Raw genomic sequence first — 14,178 nt, 5'->3', positions numbered from 1 at the left:
ATTCAAAACATAACTTCAATTTAAATGCTGGCAACAGCAGGTGTGTTTGTTGACGTTTATGTTTGATTTTGGAGTTAACAAGTTCATTTCATTCAGACATCCTGGAGACTGCTAGCAAGCTTGGTTATAATTTATTCACAAATACATTATGTTATCTACATGCAGTAACTATATCATAATTATGATAATATCCTATGACACTGATGATAGATAGGATCATCTGCATCTGTTCTGCTCTTCTAGTGTGTATATCCAGGGCAGTGTGCGAGCATGGGGTTAGCATGGGGTCATGGGGTTAGCATGGGGTCGTCAACAACACATTACATTTTAAGATGTAAATTTCTTTTTTGCATAACTGCTGGTGGCTTGTCCCTACAGTTGCAAAATCTTCATATATACTTAAGCATAATCATATAATCAATCAATGTCGGAAAAAGAAATAAACTTACCCAAATAAAATTCTGTACTCACTATAAACCTACATTATTGTATCTACCCAGAGATTTATGGAATGTGTTGTGATTGACATGTTGTACTGATCCAAATATTTAAGACAAAAACACTGGAGTATAGTCTTGTTACCATGGCGCTCAAATAAACTAAAATGAATTATAGCCCCATGCTGTTAATACAGATTGCAATCAGACATACACTGCAGCTGATGTCAATGACATCACAAAAATTACTGTACCTTGGTGGATTGTGTTTGCAGGCCCATCTCAAAAAGCTTGTTTCTCCTGCCCCACCCCAACTGGAAATTTTCAAAGCAAAATTATTACACTGCAGTACCATAGTTAAAAATCACCCCATAATACCTTATTTTTGCGAGCAAGTGCCCCCTCACTATCATCAAGCTTCAAATCCCGCCACCCACCCATTTCAAGAATCCTAGATACAGACAATGATAGCATTTAACATGCAAGGGTAAGAAGTTGAGAAATTTAATGTATGTAGCAAGCAATTTTCTGTATAAAAGCAAATTTTTAATACAAAAAGGTAAATATCAGAAGCTAGAAGTAAAGGTAGATGCATTCCAAAAGAAAATGCTGATATTGAAAATATAAATCTAAAAAAGAACGAGTATTACCCAGAACAAATCCAAAGAAAAGAGGAAATGCAACACTTGTGGTCACTTGCAAACACACCTGTTGAAGAAAAGGAAAGTGACCAATAGACCCAACCAAAAAAAGCATCCGGCCTCAGAAAATGATTAATGATTAATGATTAATGTGATTAATGATGCAGAGTTAATGACAATCATGAATGTAGCCTTAAACATACTCTAGTTTGAAAACCAGAGAAAATGTTCAAATTTCAGCTGCACACATAAAATTCACAGGTCATCGATCTTACAGTACACCATCCGAATTCTCCAAAAGCTTCACAGGCTTCCCACTGATTCGCACATTATTACTAAGTTCATGATCTTTTTCCTCACTAAGCACGTCTCTGCATGTAACCTACTTATTTTAATCCACTAACACACATTTATATCCCTGGATGCACCTTTAGATTATTAAATGTTTTTTTTTTTTGCTCTATGTTTTCAGCACTGGCTCCAGAACTACTGCTAGTCGTAGATCATTTTCCTTTGCTGTAAAAATTTAGAATTCACTCCTTACAGTACACAATTAAACATTGTTTTTCTGTTTACGATTTAGTTAAAAATGAGACACAATCCAGTATTCATTGATTTACAAAACTTTTTAATAGAAATTTGCTTGTTACTTTGCCAGCTGATTATGGGCTTGAACAAAATGCGGAAAGTTAATTATCTAGACACATATGCATCTGTTAATTTGTTAAGAAAATTTTAACTCACTTTTAAATATGACAGCTTAAATATACAAAAAAGATTTTCAAACGTTGAAGATCATTTTTAAAAGTTGTTCAACACAAGCCAGTATTGCAAAATGAAGTGTAACTTCAATCTCGTATTTCCTCGGATAAATACACATTTCATTTATATATCACCTATTGCTTTTTGAATGTTGGTTTTTTATTTGACTTTCTTGGAACATTTATATAAACAAGTTTACATTCAGTAGATGTAGGGTATAATAAACAGACACAGATTTAACAAACTTAAAAACAGAAATATTTACTGGTGTTGCAGTGAATTTATTGTGGGAGCAATTTATTAGGGCAGTAGACTATTGCCTGGTTTAGAAGAGTGAGCACACTTGTTATGCTGAATTAAAGAACCAACAAAGTCTAGAAAAGATAAAAAAAACAAAACAGGTACTACAGTAGGACCAGTCACTGGTGCTATGGTTGCTACTGACTAAATAGATGCTATACAGTATGCATACTTAATCCAGTATAGTTTATACAAAAATAAAATAAACAGAATAAATAAGTTATAATTATTTTTATATTCATGTATTGTTGTATGTTTTATTCATGTATTCATTATTATTATTTAAATCTGTTTAGTATTCAGCACCCATTTTCAAGTCAATGCAAATATAGATGGAGTCAAATGTAGGACAACAGCTGTGTTAGCATCAATCATGTAGCTGTTGGTTGAATAACCAATCAGAACAATGAACATTTAGCCAATCAGAACAAACTTTCAGCCAATCAGAATTAAGAACTGTTAACCAACAATCTGAACTGTTCACCTGGAAGTTGCACTGTCTGTCTGTTTGCGCAAGGTTTTCTGTAGTACATAGGCATCGGCAGGCTCTATCCTTTTATAGTAGTGCTCCTTTGTTTCAACAACTTCAAACCCATGAGATTTGTAAAAATCAAGAGCACTATCATTGTTGATTTGAACATGCCTGTTGACAAGATAATAAATTCACTTAATGAATTCAGATAAACAGGAAGAATGCTTTTATTGATAACTTGAAAAAAGGTTACAGCTATCAAGAGACCCTTAGGAGAAACTTACTGTGCTTCAAAATTAAATGGACTCTTGCAAAAAAATATAAAATACAGTTGAACTTGCCTAAGTCGAATCCAAAATACCACTGAAAAATTGTTCGACTTAAATAAAATTTGACTTACAGATTGTTAATTAATGAAAAACACAACAGTTTGGCATGTAAAATAAGTTTGACTTAGAAATTATTCGAGTTAGGCAAGGTCGACTTAGGTAAGTTTGACTGCAATATTTAAAACTTACAAGAAAAGACTTTCAATATTTCCATCGTGTTTACAATAGTCCAGTACATGGTTCAACATCACAGTACCTAGTGATGATAAATGAACAAACATTATATAATGTAGTAAACAATGTCAAAGAAAGTTCTACTTTATAGTTAAAGTATATTATCTATACTGTGCAGTCCTATTATAGGCTATAGTGGAAATTATTTTATAAAGCAACATTATAGTATTGTGAAAGCTTAAGAAGCTTTTAATATTTTTACCAACAGTCAAGGCAATATCACAAAATTGAAGCACACATTGTCGGCAAAATAAATAGCGACAGGAGGTTTGTATTTTAAAATGCTAACTACTGCTCTTCTTCCCACCCCTTCCACTCCACATACTGTGTTTTCTGGCTGGTGGGTGCCTGAAATTTATGTCCCTACTGGGCCTACACCTTTAAACTGCATGTGAACCTGGTAGTTAATTAGATGATGTCTCAACTGAATATAATGTTGAGAAACACTATGTTTAAGAAGCATTTATTCTACACACCTATTCCTAGTCGTCTGTATGGAGCCAAGCAACCTAGCGTCATTATATACAGCCTTCTGGAACCTTCTTCTGATATGTCTATTCTACAGCAAACTGCTCCAACCACTATGTCGTTGTAATATGCTAAAATACATTAAAAAACTTAAATTGTTATTCTTTACTATTACAATTAAATAAATACTGTATAATGCTTCTAATAATTAAGATAAAAATGTATTAAATGATAATAGATAAATAACGATAGTACATATACAGTATTATTAATGAATAATTAGAGTAACATCAAGAGCACTAAGTATGTGCATATCTCCACCCACAGCAAATCCCTTTCTATAAAATAAATCTCCTAAATCCACAGATCACTGTATTTCAATCTTATACCTACAGTAACACTCTCTGTAAATTTCATTTAGATATGTACAACTGTTTTGTTTTTAGATATTTTGAACACACACACACACACAAACTTACATGACTGAAAACATATATCTCCAGGTAGAAATAATAATAGATAACCGACCCGTGCTAGTATGAGTGAAATGTTTGCTTATAATGTGTATTGAATCTTCTCTATCATATGATATACAGTTAAGACATTTACATGTACCTAATTTGGCTAATTCTCCAACATCCAGCACATCCTTGTAGAATTTGTCATTGTACGACACTGGAAACACAACTTGATTCAATTTCTTCAGTTGCTTAATATTGTGTTGAGTAACTTCACCAAGTTCAATACGACCTCTTTAACAAGAAAAGTAATCAATAACTCATCAATTATAATCAATAACTCATCAATTATAATCAATAACTCATCAATTATAAGGGAAAAACAAAATACTATATAATTACTTTTTTAAAGTACAAAAGATGATCATCATTACCATCACTAATACCATGATGAGAATGAAAACAATTTTCATTTCATTTCATTTTTTTAAAATATTTATTTCATAATGAACATTGGCACAAAAATGATGCCAGAAGATCACTTAATATTTTATTTGTTTTTCTTTTCAATAAAATGGGAAGAAATGGCAGGATGCATCAGTCTTCGTGCTAGAAAGATCTTTTCACTCTAAACAGTGACGATGTGGACAAGTATTAAATTGTAACTGTAAAAAGACCTCATATATACAGATCGATGATATGGAAAAATAGAAAAACTTTGTTGTAGTTAATAGCATAAACACAGTACATAAAGGAAAGACCAACATGATGGCTGTGGGCCGAAGACGCTTTGCATAACAGAAAATGGCGCGATGCATTAAGTCATTGCAAGAAGTCTTTATTTTATCTATTTTCAGAATAAAAAAAGACACAACAAGACTATTTCAAAACAAGAACATTGTTGTAGAAAGATCTTTTTTAATTAATCTCATAAACAATTAAAAAAATAAATACGGAAAAGTATTAAATTATATACCTGTACATATACAGCAGATGTTATTTACACCCAAAAAAAAAGTGTCAATGTTATGGAAAAAATAGCCAAAAGTAATAAACAAAAGGAAGTGGATATATTTATGTGACCGTAAACAAATCAGTAAACGATATACCTATGTGAAATAAATAACGCATTTTAATAAACTGACACTGTTCACTCGATCAAAATTAGCATCAACCCAAGCCACGGTGCCCAAGCTTACAACGGCACTGATTTCATTATAATTTTGCTTTTATTAAACGTAATTTAATTTCCTACAATAGCACTGTATGTAGTTTAATAATTAAATAAGTTATTAAATCATTGTGTTTACTTTTCAAATAAAAGTGATATTATCAGCTGCAAATATTTGGGTTCTTGTCATTTTACTCACATCATTTGTTGAATGAACACAATTGACAAAGCTTAATACTAGGCCTATGCCAAAACATGAAGGTTCCTGCTAAAACAAGCACTCAATTACCTCAAAATCAAAACAATATTCTTCTAGGCCTAAGCCTGTATTGTTGTACGATAGTCAATTATCACAAAGTAAATAACATTTTAATATTTTCATTCAAACACATTTACCGACGTCGTCACTAACAAAAACAACATTGCTAACATTCTTTAGTCGGGCCCAAATCGAGCAAGAACATCCAAGAAAGAACACGTTTAGAGAACACGACCGTGATCCACACTCTACGAACTATGCTATGCAGCAAAAGTAAAAAAAATATGCGTGTATTTTCTGCAAGATATTTCATCATTACGAATGTTTTATTCGAACACTAACAAAAACAACATTTGGCAGTTAATTTGAATGAAATACCATGCTGTGCATGTGTCTACAAAGTATGGATTCAAAGAGCATGTTGAATAAACGATTTTCGAGGCTGCAATAAGCGATAATTTATGTGACCGATAATGCAAGTATATTAAAGTATGACGGTGCATGCGCTATCTACTGTACTGTATTCCACGTAAATATATCGTTATCGTTTACTGATTTGTTTACAGTCATGTAAATATATCACTTTCTAAACAAAAGCGATATGGAAAAGTATTAAATTATACCTGTAAATAGGCCTAGGCCTAGTCATTTAAAAGGGAAAAAAATCACTGAAAAAGGCCGGAACAATGCAGGGCATCGAAAATATGCAGGGCTAGCCTAGGCTGGCTTCTGGGCCTAGCCTACCTACCTAGTCCTAGGGCCTACTAGGTAGGCCTAGGCCTAGGTTACTTCGGGTGCTCAGAAATTTGAAATAGAAATTAATTAGGCCTACTACTAGGCTAGGCGCTAAGCATATACTATACAAAACAAATTATAAATATAAAGGAAGATCTTATCCTAAACTAGAACACAACAAAATGCACATACTTCGTCATGATTACCATGAGCCCACGAAACAATCACTCAATTTAAGGAAATGTTGATAGTGGTGGCGCGTGTTTTGATTGATGATAGGCCGCGTGCGACCGGCGGGATGATGCGGGGTTGGTTCGTCGTCTATTATTTGACCTGACCGCCGACGACGACAATTGAATGTGTACTGTTAATATGAATAATATCAAAGAATATACATAGGGCCTAGAATTTTCATACGTTTTAAATTCGATAAATTTCTATATAAAAAAAATAAACCGATCATAGTTTTATAAGATATAAAATGATGCAAAATGAAATTAAATCTCGTGGTGAAAACTCACGCGCATAGACAGCCTAACCTTTGACATCACAATATCATGTGAGATTGCTCTACCGAATTTTCCACCGATAAGGAGACAGATTTCTGAAGATCATTTGCAAGATTTAAGACACAATCATGGTTAGTAATTATTGAATACACTTCATTATATTCTTTACGCTATAGTAATTTAACTACTTTATTGTTAACAATACGACATGTAGCTTAAAATCCTGCATTTTCACGAATTTATTACTCTGTAGTTAGGCTAGCACTAAGCCTAGCCTGTAGAACTAGAAGGCGTACGCCGTGTAGGCCTATCTTAGCCGGTGGCACTGGTGGTAGGGCGTAGCGGCTAGCCTAAGCTCGGCCCAATCAGCAATTATAATACCACTACTCTACTTTGGCTTAAGGGCCTACCGCTCTATACTTCTTCTTCTACTACTACTACTACTACTACTACTAGGCTAACCTGCAAAAAAAATTGCATTCTTAGTTAGCCTACTGCCAACTGGTACTGTAGGCCTATCATCACTCAATATACAATACATACAAGCATCAAGTTTTTACTCGCACCAAGTAGAAGTTTATTTGGGAAATCCGTTTATTTTTCCTGCACATGTTTTTTATTTCTTTTTCTGTGTCATGTCCGTTGCTCGTGCCATGCACACTAAGTTTTTATTATTTGATGTCCCAACTAAGAGACCCTTTCGAGTATTTAACGTAAACGTAAGCAGTAGTTATTTTTGCTAGCATAAATTTGAGATGTTTTCATGATAGCCACAGTGCAAAAAAGATACTTTTCATTTCATGAGACAGAATTCATGCAACATGTCTAAAGGGAATAATTAAAAACTATGAATTTCTTAAGACATTGATATCATTCACACCAATGGGTTTCTATGCGGTCTGGATAGGCCCACTCCATTGTATCTATCGTAATTATCAATTTCCATGTTTTTCTAAGCCTCTTTAGTCTTACACTATTGATGCCATAAAAGTGTTTTTGTCTAATTTTTTTTTTCTAATTTGACATAAATGAATGATAGAATATGATCACGTTTGTTGTTAATGTTTTAGGCGGGTGGAATGGAAAGAACCAGGAAACTGATAAAGATTCGTGATGAAGATAAGGAATCCATGTTTGGATATGTGTTTGCCGTTTCTGGTCCTGGTGAGTATACCTGCTAGTTCTTCCATAACCTGTTGTATTGTACATTAGAAAACAGGAGTTATATTTATTATAGTTCATATATTATTGTGAATACTGTAGTTTAAGTATTAACAGTATTTATAGGGGTTTTAGAAAATTACAGACTTTCATTTGAGTTGAATATGGAAAATTGCTTGGGATATGGAAAAGTATATTTGAAAATGTAAATAAAATAACTTACCTACTTACGATTCTATTTAATTGAATTGTTTTGTTCATTTTAAAATTATTTATCGAACTAGCATATACCTGTGCTTCGCACGGTATTGAAATAGTGTGAAAAGGTGGTGAAGCATATAGTTAAATGTTATGAAAAGTTGAAAAGGCAATCATTGGGGTTGTTATGTAGTTACCTTGTCATTAATTTTTCTAAAGGACCTCTCTGTAGATAATGTTTTGCGTGAGTGTCTCTGCCAAATAGTCATTGTGAGGAATTGTCCATTTTGATAATACATTGGCATTTGGAGTACAGTACCCTCTTGCATGTTAAAATGCAACATATACAGTTAGGCATGTCTGATATAACTGTTTTTTTTTTAATTAGGAATGAGGAAGGTAAGTAAGCCTATAACTGACAAATAGGGCTCAAATAATCTTCTGAAGTATTTATGTAAATTTGAGATGTTGGTTGGTGGAGCTGACTTGAACCTAATCTTCTATGTAACAACGTGTTAACTCCGACATGTTCGTTGTATGTGTGTTGTGGTGTTGTCTCTCAATATATGGCTATGAATGTGTGCAGGTAGGACATGCATATTAGATAGGTGGGTGGTACAATGACGTCACGACAGTTAAGAGATTTGGAAGTAATCAGCAAGAAAATGTGTAAATTTTGCCAAAAAATACATGTAGGATGACAAAATTACGTCCTAATGCAGCAGATGTTCGTCCCAGTGGTGGTAGCTACAACATGTGTGAAAATCATAATTGTATTTGAAATACTTTCAGAGATATTTGGTGGACAGAGAAAAACAGTTTTTAGTTTTTAGTAGTAAATATCGTTATCCTTATAGTAACGATTAATGTTATGTGCTTGCCCTGTATTTAAACCAGGTGATATGTTAATACAACATTGGTGTATTTTTTTTAATTGATGTGTAGTTGTAACAGCGCAGCAAATGTCGGGAGCTGCTATGTACGAGCTTGTGCGTGTTGGACATCACGAGTTGGTTGGTGAGATCATCCGTCTTGAAGGCGACATGGCTACAATCCAAGTCTATGAGGAAACATGTATCCTTCAACAAAATATGTTTCCTGAAATTAGTAACTAATCTGGTACTCAGACCCATGGAACACAGCTTTCTGTTGTGAATTTTGCTGGGAGTCATAACCTGATCTATTCCAAGAAATGTTTTAATGTCCTTTAACACTTAGCACATTTATCACATTGTAATGTTATTATGCAACCTGTCAATTGCTCTCTTAGGACTAGGAGCTAATCTTTAACCATCTAACCTGTATTTCACAGACACACACAGTTGATGTTACAACAAGAGCTCAATGGTTCAGTGCACACAATTGTTACCAGTATTTTTAACCAACCGCACTATGCCCTCTAGAGTTTAGCGGTAGCTTCCACTGCAGTTACCATGCTTTACCAGCATTTTTAACCAACTGCACTATGCCCTCTAGAGTTCAGTTATTACATCTCCCTGGTTATAGCATCCATGGCAGTTACCAAGTTATAATTCCAAAATGATTAGTCTAGGTTATTTTTCATAATGAAAAACAATTTCATTAACTGTTCAGAATGGAACAAATCAAAGTAACCATGTACCAAAATAACCTTTAAAAGAATGATATCTTTTTTCTTAAAACACATTGTTTCATAGCTGGCGTAACAGTCGGAGATCCTGTGCTAAGAACCGGTAAACCACTATCAGTAGAATTGGGCCCTGGAATATTGGACAGTATATTTGATGGTATCCAGCGACCCTTGAAAGAAATTAATCGACTCACAGAAAGTATTTATATTCCACGTGGAATCAACACCCCTGCGCTCAATCGTTCCCTTAAGTGGGAGTATGAAGTCCAGAATGGAATTCGGGTGAGTGACTGTATTGGGGAATAATAAAGATGACAGTATGTTTTCTTCATCGCAGCTTTTGATGAGTTTTAAGCTTTGTCTATACAATCAAATTTCATCAAAAAATTTGATGGAACATAGAGTTGAACACGTTCAACTTTTTTTGACACAATTTAATGATATTGTGATATGACATCATCGTACACATATATGGGCACATTACATTTTTTGTCACATAAAATTTGATAGTGTAGACAAAGCATTAATAACCTTCAAAAATTCAATTACACAAACAATGTTGTTACAGATTCACAGATATTTTTTTTTTTACAAAAGTTCATTAATGATTACCAAGGCAAAGCTTTAATAACCTTCAAAAATTCCATTTCACAAACAATGTTGTTACAGATTCACAGATTTTTTGTTTACAAAAGTTCATTATTGATTACCAGCAGGCAATTTAAGGCTCTAGATAAGTTTTTATTTCTGTGTCTGATTGGTGATGAAAATATCCTTGTTCTAATTTTCAGATGAAAGCTGTATGACTTATGAAACAAAAATAAGCTCAGCAAATCCAGTAATAAATTGTTCTAGTTTCTTTTCTCAACACCATATTTTAAAATTAGAAAAATTTTCAAACATTTAAGTAAAGTTCATTATTTATTAACTGTTTTCAATGATTAACAGACTTTTTACATTTAAAAGAATTCTGCTAGAGATTTAAGGGTATACACAGACCACAGGATTTTTTTTAGACATCTGTTAATCACCAAGTATCTTTTTCTTGTTGAATTTTTTTAGTTTGTAGCTAATAATGTATGGAAATACAAATTATGTTTGTGGCAGTGTAGCTTTTAATGAGTATTGATTTTGTTTTCTATCACATAAATTAATCTTGATAATTATACTTTGTTTAATGTCACTGCAGTATTTAAATGAGGTGATTAACTATTAATTTTCATCAAATGTAAATACGGTGTCAGACATGCAGATCAATTTATTTAATCAAAGATAATGCAGCACAAAATAATACAAAAAGAAAGCCAAATTATCATAACAGCAAACATTGTAAAAAGAATAAGACAACCCATCAGCCTGACCCAAATTTTCATTATTACTTACTTGCTCCTCTAGCCATCCAAGCATAAGAAAGGTTGACATATACACAGCCATTGCAAATATTACGATACAAAACAATATTACTTTATCAACCGATCGATCATTCTTTATTTTCTATCAATAATTAAAAATACAAAACAAATTAAGATGGAGGAAGTATAACAAATGCAAGGCCTGACAAGGTGCTGTACTACCTTTAAAAAAAACACATAATCATTATCATATTGTATTAATTTGCATCATGGCATTAAGGTAGATCTCTGGAGGTTGGTTGATAACAAACCAATTCTTCTCATGTGACATGTAGCACTTTAGATCTTACCTCTACATTAAGTATACAGAGCAAGTGCTATGCTACCAATCAGAAAGCTATTCTAGAGGTGCCTGCCAGTTTCTAGATGTTTACTCTGGATTTGTTGCTGCTGCTACTTCATGATAAAAGCAGGTGGAACCATGTAAAGATTTTTAATCTTCCATGCCAAATGTTTATGTTTTTTTTTGTTTTTGTTTTATTAATTATCACCTTAAAAAGGTTGATGCATGTGTGGTGCAGCGGGAAAGCTTCAGGCTTTTAATCAATGGATCGTGAGTTTGAATCTGATACTCATCACATGATTTATGTGTTCGTGCAAAAGACAATCATCTTTCATTACCCAGGAGTATAATAAGTGAATACTCGGTTTGATTGTGAATGATTTGCAATAAAATAGATAATATGCTAATAGTTCTCTCCAAGGAGCAGAGTTTGCTACAGAGTCTATGATTTTTTTTAAATATATTATATTATGAATCAGAAATAAATGTGACTTGAATTGAATTCTGTATTAAAAAGCTTTAAATTTTTTCAATGAAAAGAAGTAGATTCAAAAATGAATTGTTAAATAGGGCCTAATGACAGCACATTTTAAGATATAACATACTGTGGTTAAATCTACCCCCCCCCCCCAAAAAAAAAAAAAAAAAAAAAAAACTGATGTGCCAAAGAAGAAAATTACCCTAGGATTGGTAGGCAGGCATTTTAATCATAAAAATAACCTTAATTCCTAAGCGTCCTAAAGATCTTGATAGAGTTTATTGAGCATCATATTATTCAGTTATTGAAGAAGGCACATAAACTTCAGCTGACCTATGCTCTGCTGGAAGCTTCACCCTCTACAAAAGTGGTTGAGATACCAACGTATGTTTTTTTGCAGGTTGGCCGTCATATCACAGGTGGAGATATCTTTGGCGTTGTACATGAGAGTTCCCTTATTGAACATAAGTTAATGTTACCACCAAAAGCACTAGGAACTGTTACATGGATGGCTGAACCTGGAAATTATGACATCACAGTGAGTTCTATAATATATTCTATACCGTAATACATAAATAAATAAATAAACAATTAAAATTATATACATTTTTTAATATTATAATTTCATATATATTATATATCATAATTATATTAATTTTTAGTAATTATCTAAGAAATTAATATACATGTATTGTTAAAAGTCTAATTTTCGTACATCATTTACAGTTTTATCATTAGCCATCATCAATGCAAGATCATAAAATATGATTAATTTAATTCCGTTGAACATATAATGTGATGAGTGCGTTTGTTACTAGGATGTGATTCTAGAGACCGAATTTGATGGGGAGAAGACTGAGCACACAATGGTTCAAGTATGGCCGGTCCGTCAGCTGAGACCGGTAGCTGAGAAACTTGCTGCCAATCATCCGCTGCTCACTGGTCAGCGTGTACTGGACGCCCTCTTCCCGTAAGTTCTAATGCTTTTCATCTGTAAAAACCAAATTAAATTGAAATTCTGTTGTTTTTAAGACCTTCTTTTAGGGCATTTTTCCCAAACCAACTTCAGGGGTTTTAACTGACCATATTAATTTTGGTTATTAATATACTCTACAACTTTCACCTAGAAATAAAGAAGCTACCAGATATTGATGATTACTGAAGTATTTGTGTTAAAATTGTATGTAATTGTTTTGTAGATGTGTCCAAGGTGGAACGACTGCTATCCCAGGAGCCTTTGGATGTGGAAAGACCGTTATCTCACAGTCTCTGTCCAAGTACTCAAACAGTAATGTCATCATTTATGTGGGTTGTGGAGAAAGAGGAAATGAAATGTCAGAAGTACTTAAAGATTTCCCAGAGGTACTTATTCACTAAATTTCTTCCCTCAAGCTTTTAGCATTATTAATTTTTTATTTAAAAAGCATACAGCTATTGGCAGATTGGAAGCACATGATCAACATACTTATGAATAGTTTAAAGTTTGACAGACCTATAAATGATGGATGAAACTAAAAGGGATTATTAGACTGGTTCATTTCGTTGACTACGATTTTTCATTGAGTATTATTTTCATTTGACTGGTCGTAAAGTAGACTTTGTTGACAGTGAAAATTTTACATGTTCCAGAGTGCGTTAATCAGCGTTAAGTTATCCACGTGACCAAAACAAACATGGCTGATTGATCAGTTTAGCAATAACATTTGTGTTAATATAATTTAGATTAAATTTCAGAAAAAAAAAATATTTACCCACATAAAATTAAAAAATAATTGTAGGCTAACAGAATTCAAAAACTTGTTAAAAACATTTTTTTACGAAAAACGCATACTACCACAAGCTGAAGCAACATAGAATACGCAGCGTGTATCGCATTAGCTATGCAGCCATTTTGATTTTGTTGAGTATTTTACTAGTTTTCTATTCGACCGGTCGTCTCCATTGAGCAGGATTTTACCACTGTGCAGGTGGGCGAGGTTTAACGATGAATGACCATTCGAATACAGCCAATGTTTCTTCTCAACAATAGGACTGTGAAGACTGTTCCAAATCTTATAATTATATTTATGTATGTTTGTATATATGTTGTAAATCGATGTCAATCGTTGACACTTGGAACATAAAATTTTATTAAACAAATATTTCAAACACATTCCTCTGCGTTCCTCATCAGTGTTAGATGACTACTGAATAAAAATAGGCCTATCAACTTAACTAATATGTGCAAAATCGCACATATGTATCTTGTACATAAAATATATA

The 14,178-nt window shown here is 33.1% G+C and overlaps 2 protein-coding genes across 2 annotated transcripts in view; one reads left to right on the top strand and one right to left on the bottom strand.

The window, feature by feature from the left end:
* Window positions 1-1,685: 1,685 nt before the first annotated feature.
* LOC117124015 (probable N-acetyltransferase san) lies at window positions 1,686-6,616 on the bottom strand. Its single transcript, XM_033270133.1, has 5 exons — window positions 6,459-6,616; window positions 4,259-4,395; window positions 3,652-3,774; window positions 3,131-3,197; window positions 1,686-2,783 (listed from the first exon to the last, which is right to left on the bottom strand). The coding sequence occupies exons 1-5, from the start codon at window positions 6,473-6,475 to the stop codon at window positions 2,621-2,623; spliced, it is 507 nt and encodes a 168-aa protein (XP_033126024.1). The 5' UTR covers window positions 6,476-6,616; the 3' UTR covers window positions 1,686-2,620.
* Window positions 6,617-6,763: 147 nt separating this feature from the next.
* The window catches only part of LOC117124014 (V-type proton ATPase catalytic subunit A), a 14,473-nt gene continuing 7,058 nt past the window's right edge, over window positions 6,764-14,178 (top strand). Inside the window, exons 1-7 of the mRNA XM_033270131.1 lie at window positions 6,764-6,906; window positions 7,846-7,939; window positions 9,080-9,208; window positions 9,811-10,025; window positions 12,317-12,454; window positions 12,735-12,886; window positions 13,116-13,278. Of these exons, the coding sequence (XP_033126022.1) occupies window positions 6,904-6,906; window positions 7,846-7,939; window positions 9,080-9,208; window positions 9,811-10,025; window positions 12,317-12,454; window positions 12,735-12,886; window positions 13,116-13,278 (894 nt within the window). The 5' untranslated portion in view covers window positions 6,764-6,903. The remainder of the gene's footprint in view (window positions 6,907-7,845; window positions 7,940-9,079; window positions 9,209-9,810; window positions 10,026-12,316; window positions 12,455-12,734; window positions 12,887-13,115; window positions 13,279-14,178) is intronic.

This window comes from Anneissia japonica, unplaced genomic scaffold (assembly GCF_011630105.1).
Source record: "Anneissia japonica isolate Jap-2015-1 unplaced genomic scaffold, ASM1163010v1 scaffold522_len1101056_cov227, whole genome shotgun sequence".
Lineage (NCBI taxonomy): Eukaryota > Metazoa > Echinodermata > Crinoidea > Comatulida > Comatulidae > Anneissia > Anneissia japonica.
This window is presented reverse-complemented; position numbering and strand designations above follow the sequence as displayed.

Coding starts and splice junctions, on each gene's coding strand:
- LOC117124015 (XM_033270133.1), bottom strand. Junction 3,198..3,651: donor ATACAGACGACTAGGAATAG/GTGTGTAGAATA, acceptor TATCATCACTAG/GTACTGTGATGTTGAACCAT. Junction 2,784..3,130: donor AATATTGAAAGTCTTTTCTT/GTAAGTTTTAAA, acceptor TCTTGTCAACAG/GCATGTTCAAATCAACAATG.